The 22,587-nt window shown below is 39.3% G+C and overlaps 1 protein-coding gene across 5 annotated transcripts in view; it reads right to left on the bottom strand.

The window, feature by feature from the left end:
* Window positions 1-22,587, bottom strand: part of sppl3 (signal peptide peptidase 3) — a 202,544-nt gene that overhangs the window by 87,476 nt on the left and 92,481 nt on the right. For all 5 annotated transcript variants that reach the window (XM_041202893.1, XM_041202896.1, XM_041202892.1 and 2 more), the window contains exon 3: window positions 10,102-10,190. In XM_041202893.1, the coding sequence (XP_041058827.1) occupies window positions 10,102-10,190 (89 nt within the window). The remainder of the gene's footprint in view (window positions 1-10,101; window positions 10,191-22,587) is intronic.

The following is a 22,587-nucleotide window of genomic DNA, read 5'->3' as shown; positions in this document are numbered from 1 at the left end:
GAAAACAATGAAAACATGAAGGGGTTTATGAAGCCACCTGATGCATAAAATTAGAATCTGCCTGCAAGTCTGCATAAAATGTCTTTGTTTATAACTGATCAGAACTGTTTCACACAAATGCATTGTATGTGATACACCAATGTCAAAGTCAATTTTCAAGCCCTATATATTTTTGACTCCAAGCAGATGCTCTGAATGGATTTCAAGGCAAAAATCCAATGCTGAGTTCAGTAGATATCTCACAGTACGAGGCAACTCGTGCATCTCTCAATTTCAATATTACCATAGTCCCCTCGAGGCCTCTTGCACCCACATTCTTAACAAGGTTACAGCAACTTAAGCTATTCCTAATCTCAGTATATGACCAAGTTCTTAGTTTTCAGCTTTCATTGATTTTTAAATCATTCTTAACCAGTTTTCAGTCAAAATCTGAGACTGCCAAGTAATGCAATTTTCCAAAGATCTCAACTTCAATGAAAATATAATGTGTAGTTTTTGTCTGACAGACTGTTTTGATTGGTAGGGTGTCGATCCAGTGCATTTGTGGGATGACAGGTGGCTAAATTGATATTGTAACATTTTACTATAACATTAAGGTACAGAGAGTAATAGCATTTGGGAGACATTTCAATTTCTTCCAATGAACGTAGGTCAAGAGGTTAAAGTGTATGAGGGGCTGGGGGTTTATGGAGAGAAATTACTGTGGAAATGAAAGGGAGCCCAACAATAAAGTCACCCTAGCTGGACAGATTGGGGGTTGGGGTCTGTGGGGACAGCACTGGGGGCATGCGCAACTGTGGGGGGTGGTGTGTGTGAAGGGAAGAGAAGATGACACAAGTATGTATGTAAGGGGGGATGGAAATGGCATAGGAAGAAGAGGTGGGATGGGGAATGGGATGAAGATGATATGGGAGGGATAAATAGGATGGGCCTGGAAGGAGAGGGATAGCATGGGAAGGCTGGAGCGGCATGGGATTAGGACTTAATGAAGTACTGTTGCAATAAAGATACTAATTGCACCACAAATTTTTGTGGCTCTCTACTTGTCTCGAAAGATTTTGTTCAGGGTGCTCTCTTTGGTGAGCAGGTTCTCTCCAATACACCAAGGCGCAGCAAGCTAAGTACATGTTAATTTTATTTAAATTCCCCTGCAGCTTGTGTGATGGTCAGTGTTCAGGTTTCCTCCTGCCCCATTTGAATTTCTAAAATAACTCAATGTCGCTTCTCAGTCTTCTGGATCTCTTTGTCTCTTAGCTGCATCTTTGTCTCTCTCCATAGTATCCAGGCAGCCTTCAGAACTACTTGACCTAATTCAAAGCTTGCACTCCAGAAGATTCAAGGCCATTGACTGCTATGAGGGAAAACTTTGTTCCAAAGGCTGCTCACTAAATTTAAAAAAAATATATACATAGGTTCAGATTCCTTTGACATGAAGTAATGACTTAAAGGACTGCTGAGTATTTCCAGCTTTTTCTGCTCTTGCTTTCAGGTTTCAAGCATCTTGAGTATTTTATATTTTAATTAGTTAGGCTTGATTTACTCCAGTGGAAAATGTTTCATTTCTGCTATAACATTTCTGAGAACTTAAAGCTTGCTAGCATTGTAGTCACTTTAAATCAACTACTGCGGATGGAAAGGGGTTCCCTGGCTTTGTTTCTTTTACTGGGGAAACGTGGAGAAATCCACATCATTTGCTTATGTACAGGAGTTATTTGAAAGGCAGATAAGTCATCTCTGTCCAGAGGGACTACTTAACAAATCGTAGATGCTGGGCCCTTGGGTGTCAGAAACACTTTGTCAACGATGTTAAGCCCTGACAGTTCACCTGTGATTTTCCAATCAGCCATCTGCTATGCAATCAGCTCTGCCACTTTAATTTCTACATTCCACTAGATTTTCATCCAGGCCTCACCTTACATAAACCAGAAAAAATTCCATGAAACAAACCTTAGTACCATGGCCACAGCTGCAACCGTGGGTTTTAACTTTCATGACAGAGCCTGAACCTTAACATTGGGAGGCAATATGCACGTGCTAAGGTGTTCTTTAAAGTATCTTGATCATTTTATATTAAACAGAAGGTGAGGAAACCCACAGGGGAAAGGAAATATTGAATTGGCTCTGGCTAACGATGAAAGAATATTCAGCCAAATTAAATAAGGGAACCTTTGGGGCTCAGAGTTGCTCATTTAAAGGTGAAACAAGGACAGAACAGATTTAAGTATGCAGAAATTGGATTTTAGGAGAGAACAAACCGAAGGATTGAAGTACTGCAAGAAAGGAATCAAAGAACAGAAGGAAAATGTAGATAGTTTATTCCAAAAACAAGGTGAGAACACATAGTACCTTTAACGTAGAAAATTATGCCAAGGCACACCATAGGGACACAAAAGGAAACAGAAATAAAGATGAAGCTATTAGATGGGATGAAAGAAATATGTCTAAGAAAGATCTTAAAAGGGGACAGAAAGGTAGAGACACAAAGGGATAAAAGCAAAATACTGCGGATGCTGGAAATCTGAAAGGGTTTTAGGGAATGCATTTCCACAGTGAGCAGCCTAGATGGCTGGAGGCACAGCCACCAATAATGGTGCGAAGGAATGGTAAGATACACAAAAGACTAGTCAAAAGAATGAAGAGTGGGAAGGGGTATTTTAGAGCTGGACAACAAAGCAGGACAATGAAAGACTGAAAAGGGAAGAGGTGGAAAGTGTTCAGTGACAAAGACAGATAAAGATAAAAATGCACAAAGAAAAACAAGATAAGGAGAATTATCAGGCAGAGAGATGCCAACATACTGATGAGGTGCCAAGATGGAACAGGAGAGGGACAGAGTACAATATGAAGAGTAATGACACAACACTCTAAAATATTAACAAAAAAAAGGTGAAGACCATTTATCAGAAGCAATAGCAAAATGATGTTTGAGGACAAGGTAGTAGTAGGATTATTAAATCATTTTTTGTGTCTACTTTTAATCACTGAAAGCAGGGGAAAAGATACTCAAGTTAAGATAAGAATATCAGAAATAGGAGCAGGGGTAGGCCTCATGAAGTCTTCACCATTCAGCAAGATCACAACCGACCTTTGGCCTCAACCTCTATTTTCCTACCTGATACCCACATTCCTTGATTCCCCTAAAAGCCCAAAAATCTACTGACCTTCGCCTTGGATATACGCAGTGACTGAGCATCTGCAGACCGCTAGCCTAGAGAATGACAAAGATTCACAACCCTTTGAATGGAAGCAATTTCTCCTCATCTCAGTCCTAGATGGCTAACCCCTTGTCTTGTGTTAGGAAATAGAGATAGTTTAAGTAATTTATATTGGCATTCGTGGGTGTTAGGAGTAAGCTTTACCTTTAAAGTTTAAGTTTAATTTGCATTTCTGTATCTGTGTGTTAAGAAAGGTCAAATGGAGTTTTAGTTTCACTTCAAAAAGGCACTTGCATTTCTCATGAAGAGTTTTACGACTCCTACAAAGTAAAGGTAAACATACATGGGTAGAAGGAGTGGAATATTGCCTAACAACAGGAGGCCAGAGAGGCAGGGCCCTCCCACAGACACACACACACACACACACACACACACACACACACACAAAGAAAACAGCAGTTTGTTTTGGAAGCTGTTTGAGTTCAGTTGGTTTGAAGACAACTGTGAAGCAGAAGCAGCCTAAAAGGGGACAGATAGCAAGTCCCAAGCTAAGGAAAACCCCCAAAAAATCCAGGGAAGTGGAGGGGGGAGGGGGAGTCCAAAGAAGACTTTCTAGTCAAAGGAAGTATAGGAACCTAGGAAAAGGTCCTGTTAAGTGAAGTTAAGAGAGTGAGGGCCAGAGAGAAAGGCTCCATGCTTCAGATTTAAAGAGACAAAAACTGCAGAAAGCAGATTTAAAGTGAGAACAGCTGGCAAGAAGCAAAAAGGTCCAAAGAGATAACTGAAGGTCTGTAACTCTTTGCTGTGGGCATGTGAAGCAGTGGTGTACTGTTGACGGATAAGTCAGAGAGACAGAGTGCGTGGAAGGCAGTGTGAATGCATGTGGTGACCCAGGGAAGAGGAACATCAGCAGGAGAGTTCAAAACCCCGGAGGTGAGCCCTTACAGAAGGCATCTGAGAGAAAGCGTCAGTTTGGGAGAAGATTCCAAGTCGAGGTCTTGGACAGTGGAGATTGGAAACCCTCGTATGAAGAATGGAATTCAGTGAGACTGGCTGTTTCATGGTGTGACAAGTGTCTGGGGAAGTTGAGGAGAGATCCATAGCATCTGGTTGAGGTGGCATCTGTCACTTGATTTCAGAGTGGGGTGTGTCTGACCACAGGGTGCCATATATTTACAAGGGCTGTGTACTTACTGTGTACATTAGAGTATAAGGTAGCTTTTGTAACATGTGTTATCTTTATAAATCTGAATACATCTGTTAAGGTATAGTTGTGGGTGAAGGAGTATTGTAGTATAGTTCAATTTTTCTTGTTGAGTAATTGCTTTATTCTTTTGTTAAAAGTTCATCAGCTGACCCCTGTGCCTCTGTTCAGTAGCTACTCACCACATATCTAAACAAACAAATAAAAGTTGGGGAGGTAGGCATTTTTTCAGTGGTGGGGTCATGGTCCAGGGAGAAGTAGGAGGAACTCCTACCTCTCCCTGGACCATGACCCCACCACCAAATAAAAGTTGGGATCTATCAAGCTGGGTTCCACTCTGGGATCAAGCTTGCATAGGGGTAACCCCAACTAGGATCATAACATCTTGAGACATGCTTCCTTGCTGTAGACTCCAGCAAGAGGTCAAAGCTTCTCAATATCCACCCTGTCAAGCCCTCAGAATCTTAAAATCTTCAATGAGATCACCTCTCATTCCTCTAAACACCTGAGTGTATAGGCCTGTTCCATTCTATCTCTCCTCAGAGGATAATTGTTTCATCCTAATGAATTTGCATTGCACCCCTCTCCAAGACAAGTATTCAACAATGGCAGAAACCAAAACCATACATAGCACTCCAAATCTGATCTCCCAAATCCATATACAATTTCAGCAAGACTTCCTTACACTTGTAGTTCACTTCTCATTCAATAAAGGCCAACATTCTATTTGCCTTCTGAATTGCTTGCTGTGCCTGTATGTTAACTTTCTATGTTTCGAGCACGAGGATGCCAAATACCTCTGAACACCAACATTTAATATTTTCTCACCATTCAAGCTATTCTGTTTTTAAAATTTTTCCTATCTTTTCAATTCACTTTACCTATCTACATCCTTTTCCAGATTACGTCTTCCTTACATACATATAAAGTAAGGGAGCTAAGACTTCACACTATATTTTTAGGAGGTTTTTAATTTATATATATATATATATATAAAATTTTAAAAACTGGACAATGAGATTTTCAAAATGATTGAAGCCCTGTCTGGCCGTGACCCTCAAACAATAAGGGCTATTTGGCTGTATCACAGAAACTTGCGCCTTATTATCTCTGAAGAGACGCTAATGACTCCTATAGGCTAGAGAGACCAAATTCAAAGGAATAATACAAAGCCCATCTACACTTCATAAGCCAGGCCTGGCCACCCGAGTCTACTCGTCTGCTTGGAAAAAGGACCCTTCAACTTTCCCTTCAAATTCTTAATGGCTGGCACATTAATGATCTCAGGAACCCAGACAACAGAATATACACCCTTTGTCAAAGCCAAAGTGGAGAGTTGGGAGTCATGTGACATGAACCCCCACCCCAAAGCTGGGGGAACCGTCAGTTATACTGTCTTGCTGTACTGCAAATCAGTCTGCCACCTTCCATCTACCAAGCAACAGCTCAGAAAAGGGGCTTTGTCCAGGTTTGAATTCCTGGTCCCATCTACACTGTTTTGACTGGATTTTCTGAACTTCTATACCATCGCCTACAAGACTAATTCATCCCTACATGCCTATCACATCGTGGAAGTCATTTCTACCAAAAAAGTGAATTATCCAGGATCAGTTTTCAGCCTGCTGATCTGTGAAGGAATGCATCATTGGACTTATGTGAAACAATAATTCTTTATTCTGTGGTCTTTGCCCTGTAAATCTTTCTTTCTCTACCCATCATTTATTGTATGAATGCACAGGGGACTATATAGCAAAACCACCTCTTGTGATTTGAGTGTGCACGAATAAACTAACCCTCTGTGTTTACCCTATCTTGATTTTGCTGTGGGGTCATTAATAAAAATTGGATCACACCAAAACTGAGGGGTTGGGAAATATACCACTGCATATGAAGGGGGAAATCAAAATTAAAACACCTTTCTGCTTATGGGCGGGTGGTGAGAGGAATCACGGATGCTTAAATTAAACCTCCCCTCCTGTCCGTAACATGGTCAACAAACTTAGATGAAGTGACCAACTATAACGTATCCAAGTCATTAATATAAATTGCAAATAGCTGAGATTTAAGCACTGATCCTTCTAGCACCCCACTAATAATAGCCTGCCAACCTGAAAATGACCCATTCGTTTCTAATTTGTTTTCTGTCCTTGAACCAATCCTCTATGCATGCCCCCCAATACCAACAGTTTTTGTTTATCTTGTGCAAGAACTTTTTGCGAGGCACCTTACTGAGTGCTTTTTGAAAATCCAAATATACTAAGGCTTTAGAACCCTAGGATGTAGGCCCTAGGTCCAGGAGGCTGGTTAGGTTTAAGTTCCATTAATTTCTCCAGGACATTTCTTTACTAATATTACTTTAAGTTCCTCACTCTCATAAGACCTTTGAATCTTCACCAATTCTCATGCTTTCTGTGTCTTCTACTATAAAGCGAGGGATAAAATATTTTTTTCAAAGTCTCTACCATTTCCTTAATTTTCATTACAATTTCTCCTGTCTCAGCCTCTGAGGGACTCACATTTACGTTCACTATTCTGTTCCTTTTTGCATAATTGTAGAAACTCCTCCAATCCATTTTGATATCCCTTGCTTGTTTACTCATATTTCTATTTGCTTCCTTTTAGCTTGTTTCTAATAGTCTCTTAATTCCCAGGCTTACTACTGTTCATTATAAGCCTTCTTAAAATCTAATACTATCCTTAATCTCTTTAGTTAGGCATGGATGGATCACTTTTCACATTGTTTTATTTCTGAATGGAATTTTTAATCTCTTGCGGAGAAGCAAAAATCTATGTAAAAACCAAAGCCAAATTTGCAAAAAGATCTGGAAAATAGCCCTCTAATCCTGTTAGTTAACCAAACCTGGGAGATTGCATGGACCTTCATTTACATTAGAGGCACCTATCTCTCATACAAAGTGGTGTCTACCCCAGTCAGAAACAGATCCAACTCTCTCAAAAGAATACAACGAATCTACCTTTAGTCCACAACCCAACAACCTGTTACACAGGTTCACTGTTCACTTACAAAATAAGAATTGCCTAAAATCCAATCTAGGTCTGGCTTTATATAACTTGTTTGTAAATGTTGCCCTAGATTTTCCTAACCAATTCAGTTGAAATACTTGGTCCACATAAAAACAACCAAGTTCCTACAATTTTATAGAAGTTAGTCAAATTACACCATAATCTACACTTTGCTAAAATATACAGATCTGTATGTCAGATCTGTATAGATGTGTGTGTCAGCTGAGGTGTTTTCAAATTTGGAATTTATCCTACGGCCTCTGCACGTTTTCCAGAGTCTCAATATCTCCCACCATTCCAGACTACTAAAAATGGCTGTGTCAGTATACTGATAATTACTACTAGAGTTCTTCACAACCCATCCCAAGCCTCTGTTCCAATGCAAATCCTAGGTATACAGACTACAATGGTTCACAGTATTAGGAGGAAGGATGCCACGCAAAATAAAATGGATGACAGCAATATGTAGGGTGCTGACTGGCCAAATACAGAAAAGTTTTTATTCCTCGTAAGGCACAACTCGTTTAAGAAATACAAACAGGGAGCTTGAGGATTTTTTTGACCCAGAGAGAGTTTAGAATCTGAAACTCATTACCACAAGGGGTAATTGTGGCAAATAGCATAGATGCATTTAAAGAAAACTAAATAAATGCATAAAGAAGAATGGAGCAGAAGGACATGCTAATAGCATAAGAGAAGAGGCAGTAGCAAGGTTTTGTGGAACATAAACACTGGCATGGGCTTGCTGGGCTGAATGGCTTCTTCACATGATGCAATTCTCTGAAGTGTAATCCATGCTCCAAATCGTCATTTTATTGTTACATACATTTTAGAAATGTGTGTTACAAAATTTTCTAAATGGTGTTCAGCAAGGCAGTTTCAACTCTCCACATCAAACAGAACGATAAAAAAAGCTGAAAATTAAATTCTGAAGTATTGCTATGCTAGTAGGTATGTAACAAGTGAGAAGTAACAAATTAAGTGTAAATATTAATACCACCCAAGATTGGAGGCAAAAAAAACAAAAAATGCTTCTTTCCAGTTTTTTTGTTTTAAAATCTATAAGTAGCTAACATACCAATGCAGTTAAGGCAACTGGCACTTGGGAGTAATGGCCAAAGATATGAACAGGGAGAAATGTGCTAATAGTTGGAAAATTAAGCTCGGAATTCTGAGTTTTTTATGGACATTGCTAACATTTTCTTTTTTGTAACAATTGCAAGCTAAATTAAGACAAAATTGATTAAACTGTGAAAACCATTCCACACTGCAAACTGATAAACTAATCTAAACAAATCCGCTCATTTTTGTTGGGTGGTAGAGTAAAGCAGGAGAGGCAAAGAAGCCATAAAAATAAAAGGCAGAACATAGCACTCTGCTTTCCAGACCCCATAAACTTCACATGAACTGCAGTACAAACCTTTCCACAGCCAACATAAACATGGGTTCTGCCAAAAAGCCTGCAGCTAAAACTGTTTTCACAAGACCTACCTGTGTCTTTAAAGCCATTTGGTGGCACAGATTTTTTTATAATGCTATTTTTTTAAAATCATGGATGGGAAAAACTAATTTCAAGTTGGATCCCTATAGTTAAATCTGGAAGACCAGGATGAAACAAATGACAGCTTTCTTGTGCTGCATTCCAAAATGCATCTGCAAAATAATGGTCCCAAATTCTCTGTTCCCCTAACAATCTCAACAGTAAAGTTTTGAAATAAAATTAACCGAGTTGTCTTGTCTATGTTATTAAAGTAGAACTAGTGAGTATAAAAATCTGAACACCAAATACTAACAGATCTGGGCATTAATCCACATAGTTGGAATGTTTTGAAACAACTTTTAACCTTTTTCAAGCTTTTCATTTCAGTGAGGTAAAGTGCCATCATCTGTTAGAGCTGACCCATACTTCACTTTGTATTGTGCCAGAACTCTAATATTATATTGTTCAAATGTTACAAGAGTTTGTCTGTGTGACACTACTTCTAAGTGGTGGTCATTTTGTACTGTGCAGCTGGCACAAAGTTCATTTTTTAAAAATAAAGTCTTTCTATTGGTTGATATCAGTAAACTGAAATATTGAAACCAGCGGAAAATTTACCAGCAATATATTAAATGATGCACTTACCAAACTGTTGAACTCAGAAGTGTTCAGTTCTGCCATTACACTCTTCAAAGGGTACTAATAAGTGACCTACTCAAATTATACAAATTGGTCTATTCTCGTTTCTGTTTCTTGTGTTCTAGTGATGTACCAGCAAAGATAACAACATTATTAAGTACTCATCTCAAAAATATATATAACACACACTCTAAGGTTCTGTACATGACCTCCAGAGATCTGAAGCTATTTATGTACCCGTTACTTCTCACTCCACTTTCCCCATTTGCCTCTTACAGGCGTCTTGAATCCCAGGGCTGTTCTCATGCTGCCCACACAATGCCACGAAGGTGTACAACAGTAGCCAATACAAATTTCTGCAGCGTCATGGAAAATACTCCTTGTTCAGCAACTCCCTGTGTAGCATGATGTCTATTAAGGACTGACTGGAAAGGAATTGAGCCTTTGAGATGCCATATGCAATTACACCATATAGTTATCTTTTTGTATCACTCCACAAGTCACTAAACTGTAAAGCACATCAAGCACAAAAACAATATTTTTCCTCATTAAATGGAGAAATAAAACCAGATGATGTTTGAGTCTTGTTTTCTACTTACTATTGCTGGCATTGTTTGCATTGAAAGTGCCATTTGAAGCATTCACTTCTTTATCTTTATCCTGGTTCTCAAAGTCCATATTCAGAGACCTTGGCAGGGGGAGAAAAAATGAAAACTTTGTAAGATTATACATTTCAGACAGAGAAAATCTGTGGCCTAAAGCTACATAAGAACATAGAACTTAGGAGCAGTAGGCCATTCGGCCCTCTGAGCCTGTTCCAACATTCAATAAGATCATAGCTCATCTGGTTTTGGTCTTCATTTCATTTCCTTGTCTACCCCACCTAACTCTCGACTCCCTTACCTATCCAAAATCTGTTTAACTCAGTCTTGAATAAGTCTAATGACATCCTCCACTGCTTTCTAGGGACGAGAATTTCACAGATTAATAACCCCCAGACAAAAAAAATTCTCATCATCTCCCTCTGAAAAGGAAACTTCTGATTCTTAAACTGTGTCCTGAGTTTTAGTCTTCCCCCACAAGAGGAAACATCCCCCTGGCATCCACCCTAAAAATTTCCTTCAGGATCTTATATGTTTCATAAGATTATCTCTCATTCTTCTAAATTCTAATGGGTATAGGCCCAACCTGTTCAACCTTTCTTAAGATAAGCCCTTCATCCCAGGAACGAGTTGAATGAACCTTCTCTGAACTACTTCTAACACAATTATATCCTGTTTTGAATAAGGAGACCAAAACTGTACACAGTACTCCAGATGCGATCTCACCAAAGCCCTGTACAGCTTCTGCACTGCAATAAAACTTCCCCACTTTTATATTCCATTCCCCATGCCATAAATGACAACATTCCCTTTGCCTTCCTAATCACTTGCTGTACTTGTATGTTTTTGAGATTCATGTACCAGGTCACTCAGATCAGTTCTGCAATCTCTTCCCATTTAAATGTTATATAGCTTTTCTATTCTTCCAGCCAAAGTGGACAAATGCACACTTCCCCACAGTATACTCCATCCGCCAACATTTTACCCATTAACATAACCTATCTATATCCCTTTGTAGACTCTTGCCAACTTACTTTCGTGCTTATCTTGGCGTCATTAGCAAATTTAGCTACCGTACTTTTGGTCCCTTCATCCAAGTCAATGATATAGATTGCAAATAGTTGAGGCCCCAACACTGATCCTTTTGGTGCTCCACTTGTTACAGCTTGCTCACCCAAAAAAGATCCATTTATTCCCTACTCTCATTTTCCTGTTAACTAACGAGTCCTTTGTACATGCTAATGTGTTACCCACTCACCATGTGCTTTTATCTTGTGTAGTAACCCTTATGGAAATTCAAGTACAACACATCCAAGTTGCTTGTTACGTCCTCAAAGAACTCTAATAAATTAGTTAAACATGATTTCTTTTTCACAAAACCACACTGACTCTGCCTGATCCAATTATGATGTTCTAAGTATCCTGCTATAACCTCCTTAATAATGGATTACAGCAATTTCCCTATGACAGATATTAGACTAACTGGCCTATAGTTTCTTGCTTTCTGTCTCCCTCCATTCTTGGATAAAGGTGTTATATTTGCTATTTTCCAATGCACTGGGACCCTTCCAGAATCTCAAGAATTTTGGAAGATTATGCAATGCCTCTGCTTTCCCGGCAGCCACATCATTTAAAACCCTAGGATGCAGGCCATTTGGTTCTGGGGACTTGTCAGCCTTTATTGGGAAAAGGGTGGGAAATTGGAGTTGAGGCCAAAATGTGATCAACCATGATCGTACTGAATGGCGGGGCAGGCTTGAGGGGCTGAATTGCTTACTCCTGCTCCTAGTTCTTATGTTCTTATTTAAGTCCAACAGTTTCCCAGCACCTTTTCCTGATGATGGCTTTATGCTCCTCCCTCCCTTCACTTCTTGATTTTCAATTATCTTTGGGAAGTTTTATAAGTTTTCTATAGTGAAGCTAGGCACCTTCACCACTTCCTTATTTTCCACTATCAATTCCTCATACTCTCTAGAGGACTAACACTAGCTTTAGTTACTCTTTTCATATTTAAACAGTTGTGCAAACTCTTACTGTTTTTATATTTCTAGCTAGCTTTCTCTCATATGCTACTTTCTCCAGCATTTTTTAAAATCATTCTTTAAATGTCAAATACCCTTCAATATTCAGGTCCCAGCCTTGGTCACCTTGCAACCATGTCACTGTAATGATCATCAGGTCATACATATTTATTTCCATCCGTGTCAACAATTCATCCATTTTGTTATGAATGCTTTGCGCATTCAGATTTAAAGCTTAAACTCTTGTCTTTTTAACATTTTTGCCAACTGCTAGTGCAGTCAAAGTTTGTATGCTCTGTCCCTTCCTGCCACACTCTGGTTATCATTATCCAAATCGCTACCTTGCTCTATCTATTACCTTGTTGTTTACCTTTGATTTACTATATCTCCTCTCACATGGTCCCTTCCCCCGACTACATGATACTGTAGCACATGTTCTATGGGGAGCAGGAGAAAGTCTTTCATAGAATCATAGAAAGTTTACGGCACAGAGAGAGGCCACTTGGCCCACCGTGTCTGCACTGGCTGAAAAATGAGCCACCAAGCCTAATGCCACTTTCCAGTGCTTGGTCTGTATTTTCTAAGACAATCTTAAAGGATTACCTGTTGAAAATCCTCCCAACAGTGCCTGGGAGTTTCACAATTACGATATATACAATGTTAATTTCCATCACTGCCATTCTGTGCAGACTATTGCATTGATGCAGAATGTTACTCTTACTAATAGAGATTTTGTTCTCGCAACCATTGCAGTTCTGGTCTCATTTAGAATTAATATCTTTCGTCACAACCCGAGTTGGATTCCAGACATGCAGTGGGGCCATTCCCATCAAATGGCCTACATGGCTTTGGACTTTTACATTCCAAGCAATGGGGGTGGGGCGGGTTGAAGAACAACAAGTAGAAAAGATTATTCCAATATTTAGCAGCTACGTGCCTTTGCAGATATTTTCTTGAACATTCCCACACTACTAGCAGTTTCAGGCATTCTTTCCACTTACTCCTCCCAGTACAGATTAGACCAACTAAACAAGTCAAAGACAACAGTTGAGTCTTTATATATACAGGAATGAACAGAAATGCTCAAACTCTTCTAAACAAAAGTTACTTGTGACTGAAGATATTTTGGCACTCTAAGTGCTGTACAATATAAACCATGAATACATGCATTACTACAGGTTACAGGTTAAAGGCAATAAACTCAAACAATACTGGAGGTTTAAGGCTAGCTTTAATGTGTAACAAAAGGGAAACTCTAACATGAGAAAGTATACTCAATACAGGTCAATATTCTACCCCCTTAAACCAGCTTATATTTCACCTCTCTTCTATTTTTACCTAGTTCTGTTGAAGGGTCATTCGGACTCGAAACGTTAACTGTGTTCCTCTCCACAGATGCTGCCAGACCTGTTGAGTTTTTCCAGCTATTTTTGTTTTTGTTTTGGATTTCCAGCAACCGCAGTTTTTTGCTTTTATAATATTCTACCTTTATTTTCCTAATCATAACCACCAATACATATGCTCCTGCTCAGCCAACTTTGCATCCACATTGCTTTTATTCCATCAGCTTCAACTTTGCTTACAAGCCTATTATGTGGCACTTTATCAATGTCTTATGGAAGTCCATATACACATCAACCGTATTAACCTCACTGTTACCTCCCTAAAAACTCAATCAAGGTGGTTAAATGTAACTTGCCTTTAACAAATCCGAGCTGGCTTTCCTTAAATTAATCTACACTTGTTCAAGTGCCTGTTAGTTTTGTCCTGGATTATCATTTCTAAAATCTTTACCACCACAAACAAGGGTGTAACATTTGCAGTTCTCCAATCCTCTGACACCACTCACATATCTAAGGGCATTCAGAAGGTTAAGGCCAGTAACTTTGTAGTTCCCACTGCTACTTTTCTCAGCATTCTCAGCTGCATCTGATCAGGTCCTGGTGACTCTACAACTTGAAGCACAGCCAGCATTTTTAATACCTCCTTTATCAATTTTTAGCCAATCCAGTATCTCAACTACCTCCTCATTCACTCTTGAGTCCAGAAACATTATCTTCTTTGACAAAGACAGATTCAAACTACTTATTTAGCACCTCTGCCATGCCCTCTTCCTCACTGCGCAGACCCTCTTTTTGGTCCCTAATGGGCCCATCCTCCTTCTACTATCCATTTCCTTTTTAAACACCTATAGGAAACTTCTGGATTCCCTTTTTATTAGCTGCCATTTTCTTCTCATGCTCTTTCTTTGCCTCTCTTATTTCCATTTTCACTTCCTGTTTGAACTTTCTATATTGAGCCTGATTCTCACTTGCCTTATCAGCCTGACAACTGTCTTACACATCCTTTTAATGCTTCATCCTACTGTCTCCCTCTTTCATCATCCAGGGAACTCTAGCTTTGTTTGTGCCTCGTGGGAATGTACCTCGAATGTATCTTAATAATTTCCTCTTTAAAGGCAGCCCATTGTTTCACTACAATTTTGCCTGTAAATCTTTCATTCCAATTTACCTAAAACAAGTCCATTCTCAACCCACTGAAACCAGCCCTCCTCCAATTAAGTTTTACTTCAGAGTGCAGTTTGTCTGTTTCCATAGCATTTTTAAGTTTAGATTAGCTATGATCACTGTTCCTAAATATTCCCTATTAACGCTTCATCCACTTGACCCAGTCATTCCCCAAACCAGGTCCAGCAATGCCCCCTGCCTCATTTGGGTCAGAAACGTACTGGCCAAGAAACTTTGGAAAGGCAGATGGAATGGCAAAGGAGGGGGAGTAGCCCTGATAATAAAGGATGATACAAGGACATGAGTGAGGAAGGATCTGGCTCAGAAGATCATTAACAAAAATCAGTATGAGTGAAAATTAGGAACAGCAAGTGTCAGAAAACACTGGTAGGAGTAATTAATAGGCCCCCTAAAAGTTGGTACACAAGAAATTATTAGAGCATGTAATAAAGGCAATTTATAATTGTGGGGGATTTTAATCTTCATATAGACTGGCCAATCAAATTGGTAAGAGTGGTCTACAATGTTTTCGTGACAGCTTCTTGGAGCAATACATTGCGGAACAGATGATGAGTAAAGCTATCTTAGATCTAGTATTGTGTAATGAAGCAGGTTTAATTAGCAATGTCATAGTAAAAGGTCCATTGCGAACTAGCAATCATAATCCAACTCAATTCCATGCTAAGTTTGAAAGTGACATACTCCAATAACAAACAAGAATCTTAAACTTAAACAAAGCCAATTACATAAGTATGAGGGGAGAACTAGTTACGGTTAATTGGGTAAACATACTAAAAAGTACGGAGGTAAATGAACAGTAGGAAATATTTAAAGAAACAATTCAAAATGTTCAACAAAAATATATTCCATTGAAAAACAAAACTCAGCAAAAAAGACCCATCCATGGCTCATTCAAGAAGTGAAAATATTATTAGATTGAAAGAAGAGGCTTATAAACTTGCAAATAAATAGCAAGTCTGAAGACAGAGTGTTTTAGAAACCAGCAAAGGGCTACCAAAAGGTTGATGAAAGGAAAAAAAGAATGAGATTAAACTAACAGAAATGTAAAATCAGATTATAAAAGTTTTTACAAGTATATAAAAAGGAGAAGAGTAGCTGAAGTAAATGTTGATACCTCAGAAGCAGAAGTAGGAGAAATTATCATGGTGAATGAGGAAATGGCAGAAACATTGAACAAATATTTTGTGCCTGTCTTCACAGTAGAAGGCAAGTTTCATACCAGAAATTGACAGTAACCTAGGGGCTAAAAGAGTGAGGAAATTAAGAAAATTATTAGCAGGGAAAAAATTGCTGAAATTTATGAGACTGAAATCCAACAAATGCCTGATGGCCTACATCCCAGGATTCTAAAAGAAGTTGCTGCAGAGATTATTGATGTGCTAGTTTTTCAAAATTCCTGAGATTCGGGAATGGTCCCATCAGATTGGAAGTTAGCAAATATCACACTGCTTTTCAAGGAAAGAAGGGAGAGAAAACAGGGACCTAAAGGCCAGTTAGCCTAAATCAGTTGTTGGGAAAATACTGGAAGTTATTATTAAGCAAGTCTTAACAATGCACTTAGAAAAGCATTGCACGATTAAAACAAGTCAGTCAACATGGTTTTACTAAAGTAAAAACCTGTTTGATAAGCTTAAGAGTTTTTCGAGGAACTAACTAGTACAGTAGTTAAGGAAACCAGATATACTATATCTGGGTTTCCAAAAGGCATTCGATAAGATGCTGCACAAAAGGTTAATAGGCAAGATAAGGGCTCATGGAGTTGGAGGTAAAAATGAGCATGAATAGAAGATAGGTTAACAGATAGGAAGCAGAGTGGGCATAAATGGAGCATTTTCAAGTTGGCAGGCAGTGAATAGTGGAGTGCTGCAAGGATCAGTGATGGAGCCTGAGCTATTTATCACCTATAATAATAACTTAGATGAAGCGACAGGGAATAATGTATCCAAGTTTTCTGATGATACAAAGCTAGGTGGAAAGGTAAGCCGTGGGGAGAACACAAAGGTTGCAGAGATATAGACTGGTTGGGTGAGCAGGCAACAAGATGGTAGATGGAGTATAATGTAGGGAAGTGTGAAGTTATTCACTTTGGTCGTAAGAATAGAAAAGTAGAATATTTTTCAAAGGTGAGAAACTTGCAAGTGTATTGGTGTTCAAAGAGGTTTGGGGGTGCTTTAAGGAATGCAGGAAGTTAACATGCATGTACAGCAATAAATGAGGAAAGCAAATGGCACATTGGCTTTTATTGCAAGGGGATTGGAGTGGAGGAATGAAGAAGCCTTGCTACAGTTGTACAGTGTTTTGGTGAGACTACACCTGGACTACTATGTGCAGTCTGGTCCCCACATTTAAGAAAGAATATAATTTTATTAGAGGTGGTACAGCAAAGGTTCACTAAATTGGTCCCTAGGATGAGGGACGTTTTCCTACATTGTGAGGCATTGTAAATTGGGCCTTCATTCTCTGGAGTTTAAAGAATGAGAGGTGACCTCATTGAAACATAAGTGAAGGGTTTGATAGGGTGGAGGCTAAGATATTGTTTCCTTTGGTCGGCGAATCTAAAACATGAGGGCATGGGGGATTGGGGGGGGCAATCATTTAGGACTGAGATGAGGAGAAATTACTGCACTGGAGGAGTTGTGAATCTTTGGAATTCTCTTTCCCAGAGGTTTGTGGATGCTCCAACACTGAATATATTTAAGGCTGGGACAGCTTTTTTGGTCTCTCAGGGAATCAAGAGATATGGGGAGCAAGCAGGCAAGTGAAGTTGAAACCCAAAATCAGCCATAAGCATACTGAATGGTGGAGGCGGCTAGACAGGCCATATGGTCTACTCCTGCTCCTATTTCTTGTGTTCTCGTGTCCTTCAACCTATCTGCAAATTTCCCGCTCTATACATTTCCCACTTGTTGGTGGCTAATAGAATGCAAACAGCAAATAATGTGCATCAGCTGAACTATTTTTCATGATGTTGGTTTACAACGTGGCCAGGACACAATTAGAATCCCTTGCTCTTTAGATCTTCCACCTTCACACGAACCATACTTGACCTCAGTTTAACATCATATCTGAAAGACAACATCTCTAATGATTCAGTGTTGAACTGGCATACCAGCCTAGATTTAGTGCTCAAGTCATACAAGTATTTGAATCCACAACTTTCTGATTCTGGTGAACGTGCTAATGTAACCAAACATAACAGATAGCAAGTACCATGGGCAAGATAATTTTCCAGATGAAGCGCTCTCAATGCCGTTAATTTACTCATGACCAAGAGAAGTATATCATGGGAGTACTCCTTTCTCACCAGTTATTTACTGGCAATGGACAATGCAATTAAAATTCATTTAGTTAATATATGTTTGGAAAATGCTTTACACTTAGCTCAGGAGCCAAATACTATTAAAATTGTGCAGAACTCCAAGGGCTATGCAGATCATTCGTGAACATCTTGCCTATGAAAATAACCAAACTCAGTGACAGTATGATGCATCTGTCCATGACAGTATCGGTGGGAGTGACCACCACACAGTCATTGTGGAGACTAAGTCCCGCCTTCACACTGAGGATACCCACCACCGTGCTGAATAAGATTTTCAAACAGATCTAGCAACTCAAGACTGGGCATCCTTGAAGCACTGTGGGCCATCAGCAGTAGCAGAATTGTACTCAACCACAATCTCTAATTTCATGGCCCGGCATATCCTCCACTCTACCATTACAATCAAGCCAGGGGATCAACCCTAGTTCAATGAAGAGTGCAGGAGGGCTTGCCAGGAGCGGCACCAGGCATACCTAAAAAATGAGGTATCAACTGGTGAAGCTATAACACAGGACTACTTGCGTGCCAAACAGCATAAGCAGCAAGTGATAGATAGGGCTAAGCAATCCCACAACCAACTGATCAGATCTAAGCTTTGCAGTCCTGCCACATCCAGTCGTGAATGGTGGTGGACAATTGAACAATCGAACTAGAGTACCAGCATCTTGTAATCCGCATGTATAAACAATGGCCTTAAATTTCCTAGAAAATTTTGCTATAAATTCTCCTTGGCAAGATACTGCAGAAACTGGAGTAAATTTTAAGGCCACTTCTGCAAAACTTTGGTCCAACAAACTATAAAACTTTGCTGCTTGAGATCTCAATACATGCAACATATTTCAACTCAAAACAGTTGCAATTATTCCAGATTTTCAAATAGTTGAATAGCAGTTTCACAACCATATTTGTGAAAAGTTAAGGCTTACAGTGCAGAATACCACAAGGCCAAAAATAATGAAGGTGATACAAGATGATTTAAAAAAGACTGGCAAACTTGTTTTTTTTAAATCCTAAGGATAACAGAAAGAAGGAAAGACCAAGGAATGCAAAGAGTTTCACAGCTTTGAAGTCTTACAAAAGAATGACTTAAGAATAGAACAATTGGCTGCAATTTTGTCTCAGTTAATTTCATTTCTACCTATATATGGATGATTAGGGAGGGTTATATTTAATATATTTGAATCATTATTCGACAAAACATGATAAACTACATTATCCACTCGTTGGTCTTTTTACATTGACGTCAGTGTGATGTATGCCTGCTAGTAATTGGCAAGGTTTGGGTTACACCGCGATAAAAGCAAAATACTGCGATGCTGGAAATCTGAAATAAAAACAAAAAATATTGGAAAAACTCAGATTGACAGCATCTGTGGAGACAGAAACAGAGTTAATGTTTTGACAGTATGACTCTTCTTCAGAGCTAAAAGGGTCATACAGACTTGAAACATTAACTATGTTTCTCTCTCCACAGATGCTGTCAAACCTGCTGAGTTTCTCCAGCATTTTCTGTTTTTATTTTGGGTTACACGACATTGGCTGCAAGCCAGATGTAGAGCTCCCTAAAACCTGAAAGACCTGTTTCTGGCAAGTAAGCACATATTCTGCTTTGGCAGTCCTACAAATCCCTGGCAGCTTTACAGCCAGTCTTAAAACCTATGCTTTAAAAGCGAGGCAGGACTAGAATTACATAAAAGCAACTTTAAAAGCCTTGTGAAGATGCTCAGAGTGGTGGTCACCCATTATTTACAGAGATAGTGTTCCCAGTCAGTGCAAATCTTTCACTTACCGCTTAATTAGATACCATCAAGCCATAATGATGTTAATCACTTGGTAGGAGCTCCAATACACACAATCCTTTTAGTAACTAAACCCTACGAGTAGTAAGGAATTCCAGTCCAGTGAAATGGCCATGTTCCAGGAAGGCAACATCATACTTTAACCATGAATCAGCAAACATCACAGTGAACATTACCAAATACCGATCAGCAGCAGCACATTAGGCACACTGGAATTCCCTCCCTTAAGCTCTCCATCTCTCTTTCCTCCTTAAAATCCTACCTCTTTTGCCCTTATGTGGCTCGGTGTCAAACTTTATTTGGTAACATCTTGAAACTTTTGATTACATTAAAGAAGCTATATAAATGCAAATTGTTGTGTTAATTAGAGCTGGTGTACTTGGTCAATGCCTTTGTCCCTTCTGACAATGCGTGCTTGGCAAGTTCCTCCGGCAGCAGCAGGTGCATGACTGTCTGGATCTCCTGGGAGCTGATGGTGCTGTGCTTCTTGTAATGGGCCAGGCGAGAAGCCTCACCCACGATGCGCTCGAAAATATTGTTCATGAACGAGTTCATGATGCTTATGGCCTTGGAGGAGACGCTGGTGTCGGGGTGAACCTGCTTCATCACTTTGTAGATGTAGATGGAGTAGCTCTCCTTCCTTGACCTTCACCACTTCTTCCCCCTGACCTTTGCTGCCGGTTTCTTTAAGGCTTTCTTGGCTCCCTTCTTGGGAGCTAGTTTCTTCTCATCAACCATCTTCAATTTCAGACACAAGCTTCCCTAACTGGTATTTAAAGAATCCAATTGAAAGGAAGGTTTACATTTATACGGCAATTTTCACAACCGTCTCAAAGCGCTTTATGGCAAATGAAGTGTTTTTGAGGCGTGGACAGCCAACATGCGCACAGCAAACTCTTACAAATAACGTGCTAATGACCAGATAATCTGTTTTTGGGAGCAGTGCAATCCTGGAAGAACTCCATTGTCCAAAGCCTCACAAACAGCACAAGCATACAACAGACTAGGTAGGTTTAAAGACAGGAAGATGAAAGCAAACAACTCAGATACTGGAAATCTGAAATAAAAATGGAAAATGCTGAAATGCAGGTCTGGCAGCAGTTTTTCAAGCATTTTCTGTTTTTATTTAAAGACAGGAAGATTGCTTACAAGGAGGTCTCCAACTCAAACAAGATTTTAAAATACAGCATAGGCAGAAGCACAATTTAAAACAAATCACAGAATAAAATTAACATGGGTATGTGTGGTGGCAAACAGAAGAACAAGCAAAGGGAACAAAAATATTAAAGTAAATTCATAAGCAGTGCATCTAATGGGTAACTTAAGAAGGGATAAATGGAAAAGACAAAGAAATATAGTGCCACAGGTATAAATCAAAAGCGAAAAAAGAGCTAAGAGTTAAATGGGAACAGAAGAAAAGTAAAGGTAAGATTAAATGTGCTTACTGGGGGGATACTTACAAAAGAACAAAGGCACGATGGGCTAAAACATACATCAGTCTTGGCTCAGCAGTAGCACTCTAGCCTCTGAGCCAGGTTAAGGGTTCAAGCCCCCAGCCAGGCTGAAACTTCAGTGTAGAACCGAGGGCACGCTGCACTATTCAAAGCAGCACCTTTTAGATGAGAAATAAACAGAAGTCTAATTGGCCTCTCAGATGAGTATAAAAGATCGCGTGGCAGTATTCAAAAAGCAGAGAAGCTCTGCTAGCATCCGAGCTAATATTTGCCCCTCAATCAGGATCATTGAAACAGATTTTTTGGTCATTTGTCTTAAGGCTATTTATTGGACCTAGTTGTATGCAATTTGGCTGCTGCAATTACCTACATTACTACAGTGACTTCACTTCAAATATACTTAATTGACTGTGAAACATTTTGAGATATTCAGAGGTTGTGAAAAGTGACAAATAAATGCATTTCTTTCTTTCCTAAAAGATGCAAACATTTCCTACTAACTGTGGTGTGGCTTGAGATGGGAAGGTAGAGGAAGTTATAAGGATAGATAAAAATGAGGCAATTACTTAAGGGAAACTGACAGTATAGACTCGATAAGTGAAAGTCCAGGCTATCATTACACTTTCAGGATGAGCCATTGGGTGCTATAAGATAGAGACTAACATTATCAGAGAGAGGATCATGATGTTTCAGGGCTGACGGAACCCAAAGAAATGGGGATAGTGGATGGAGTGAGGTTAGTAAAATTAGTAAGAAAGCCTTCAAAGCTATGAAAGTGTTACTACTGAATAGGTATGAGGCACTAGCCTTAATTGAAGAAAGAAACAAGGTCTTAGAAGACCTGGTAGCTAGAAAATATGGTCGGACACTTTGGCAAAATAACAGTTTACAAGTCAACAGATAGTTGTAATCACACGGGTCTCAGTCAAGTGTACTATTAAAAACAATACTTATGATATGGTGAGTTGCCTACATGTAGCTAGAGCAGTATATAATGCGGAAAGGTTAGATGGGGCCTTAAGAGAAACAGAAGTGGTAGTGTCCAAGAAGGGGTAAATGACATGGGATTAAATAATACAAATGCCTTCAGAAGGTACAAATGCAAGAATTGCCACTAAACTCAAAGATAGGGCTTGCACAAAATACTCTCTGGGGTATCTCTAGTTTTTGGGAAAGGGAGTTAGCTCAAAAAGAAAACTGAAGATACCATTAGTCTCACCTCCATGTTTTATGAAAAATAATGGAATTGATCACCATGAATAAACTTGAAGCATGTCTAAAGTAAATTTGTAAATTTACCAAACAGCTGTCAAACTGGGATTCAGAAGATCATGCCTTCTGACCTCTCTGACAAGCTGAAGT

Source organism: Carcharodon carcharias, chromosome 13 (genome assembly GCF_017639515.1).
Source record: "Carcharodon carcharias isolate sCarCar2 chromosome 13, sCarCar2.pri, whole genome shotgun sequence".
Taxonomy (NCBI): domain Eukaryota; kingdom Metazoa; phylum Chordata; class Chondrichthyes; order Lamniformes; family Lamnidae; genus Carcharodon; species Carcharodon carcharias.
This window is presented reverse-complemented; position numbering and strand designations above follow the sequence as displayed.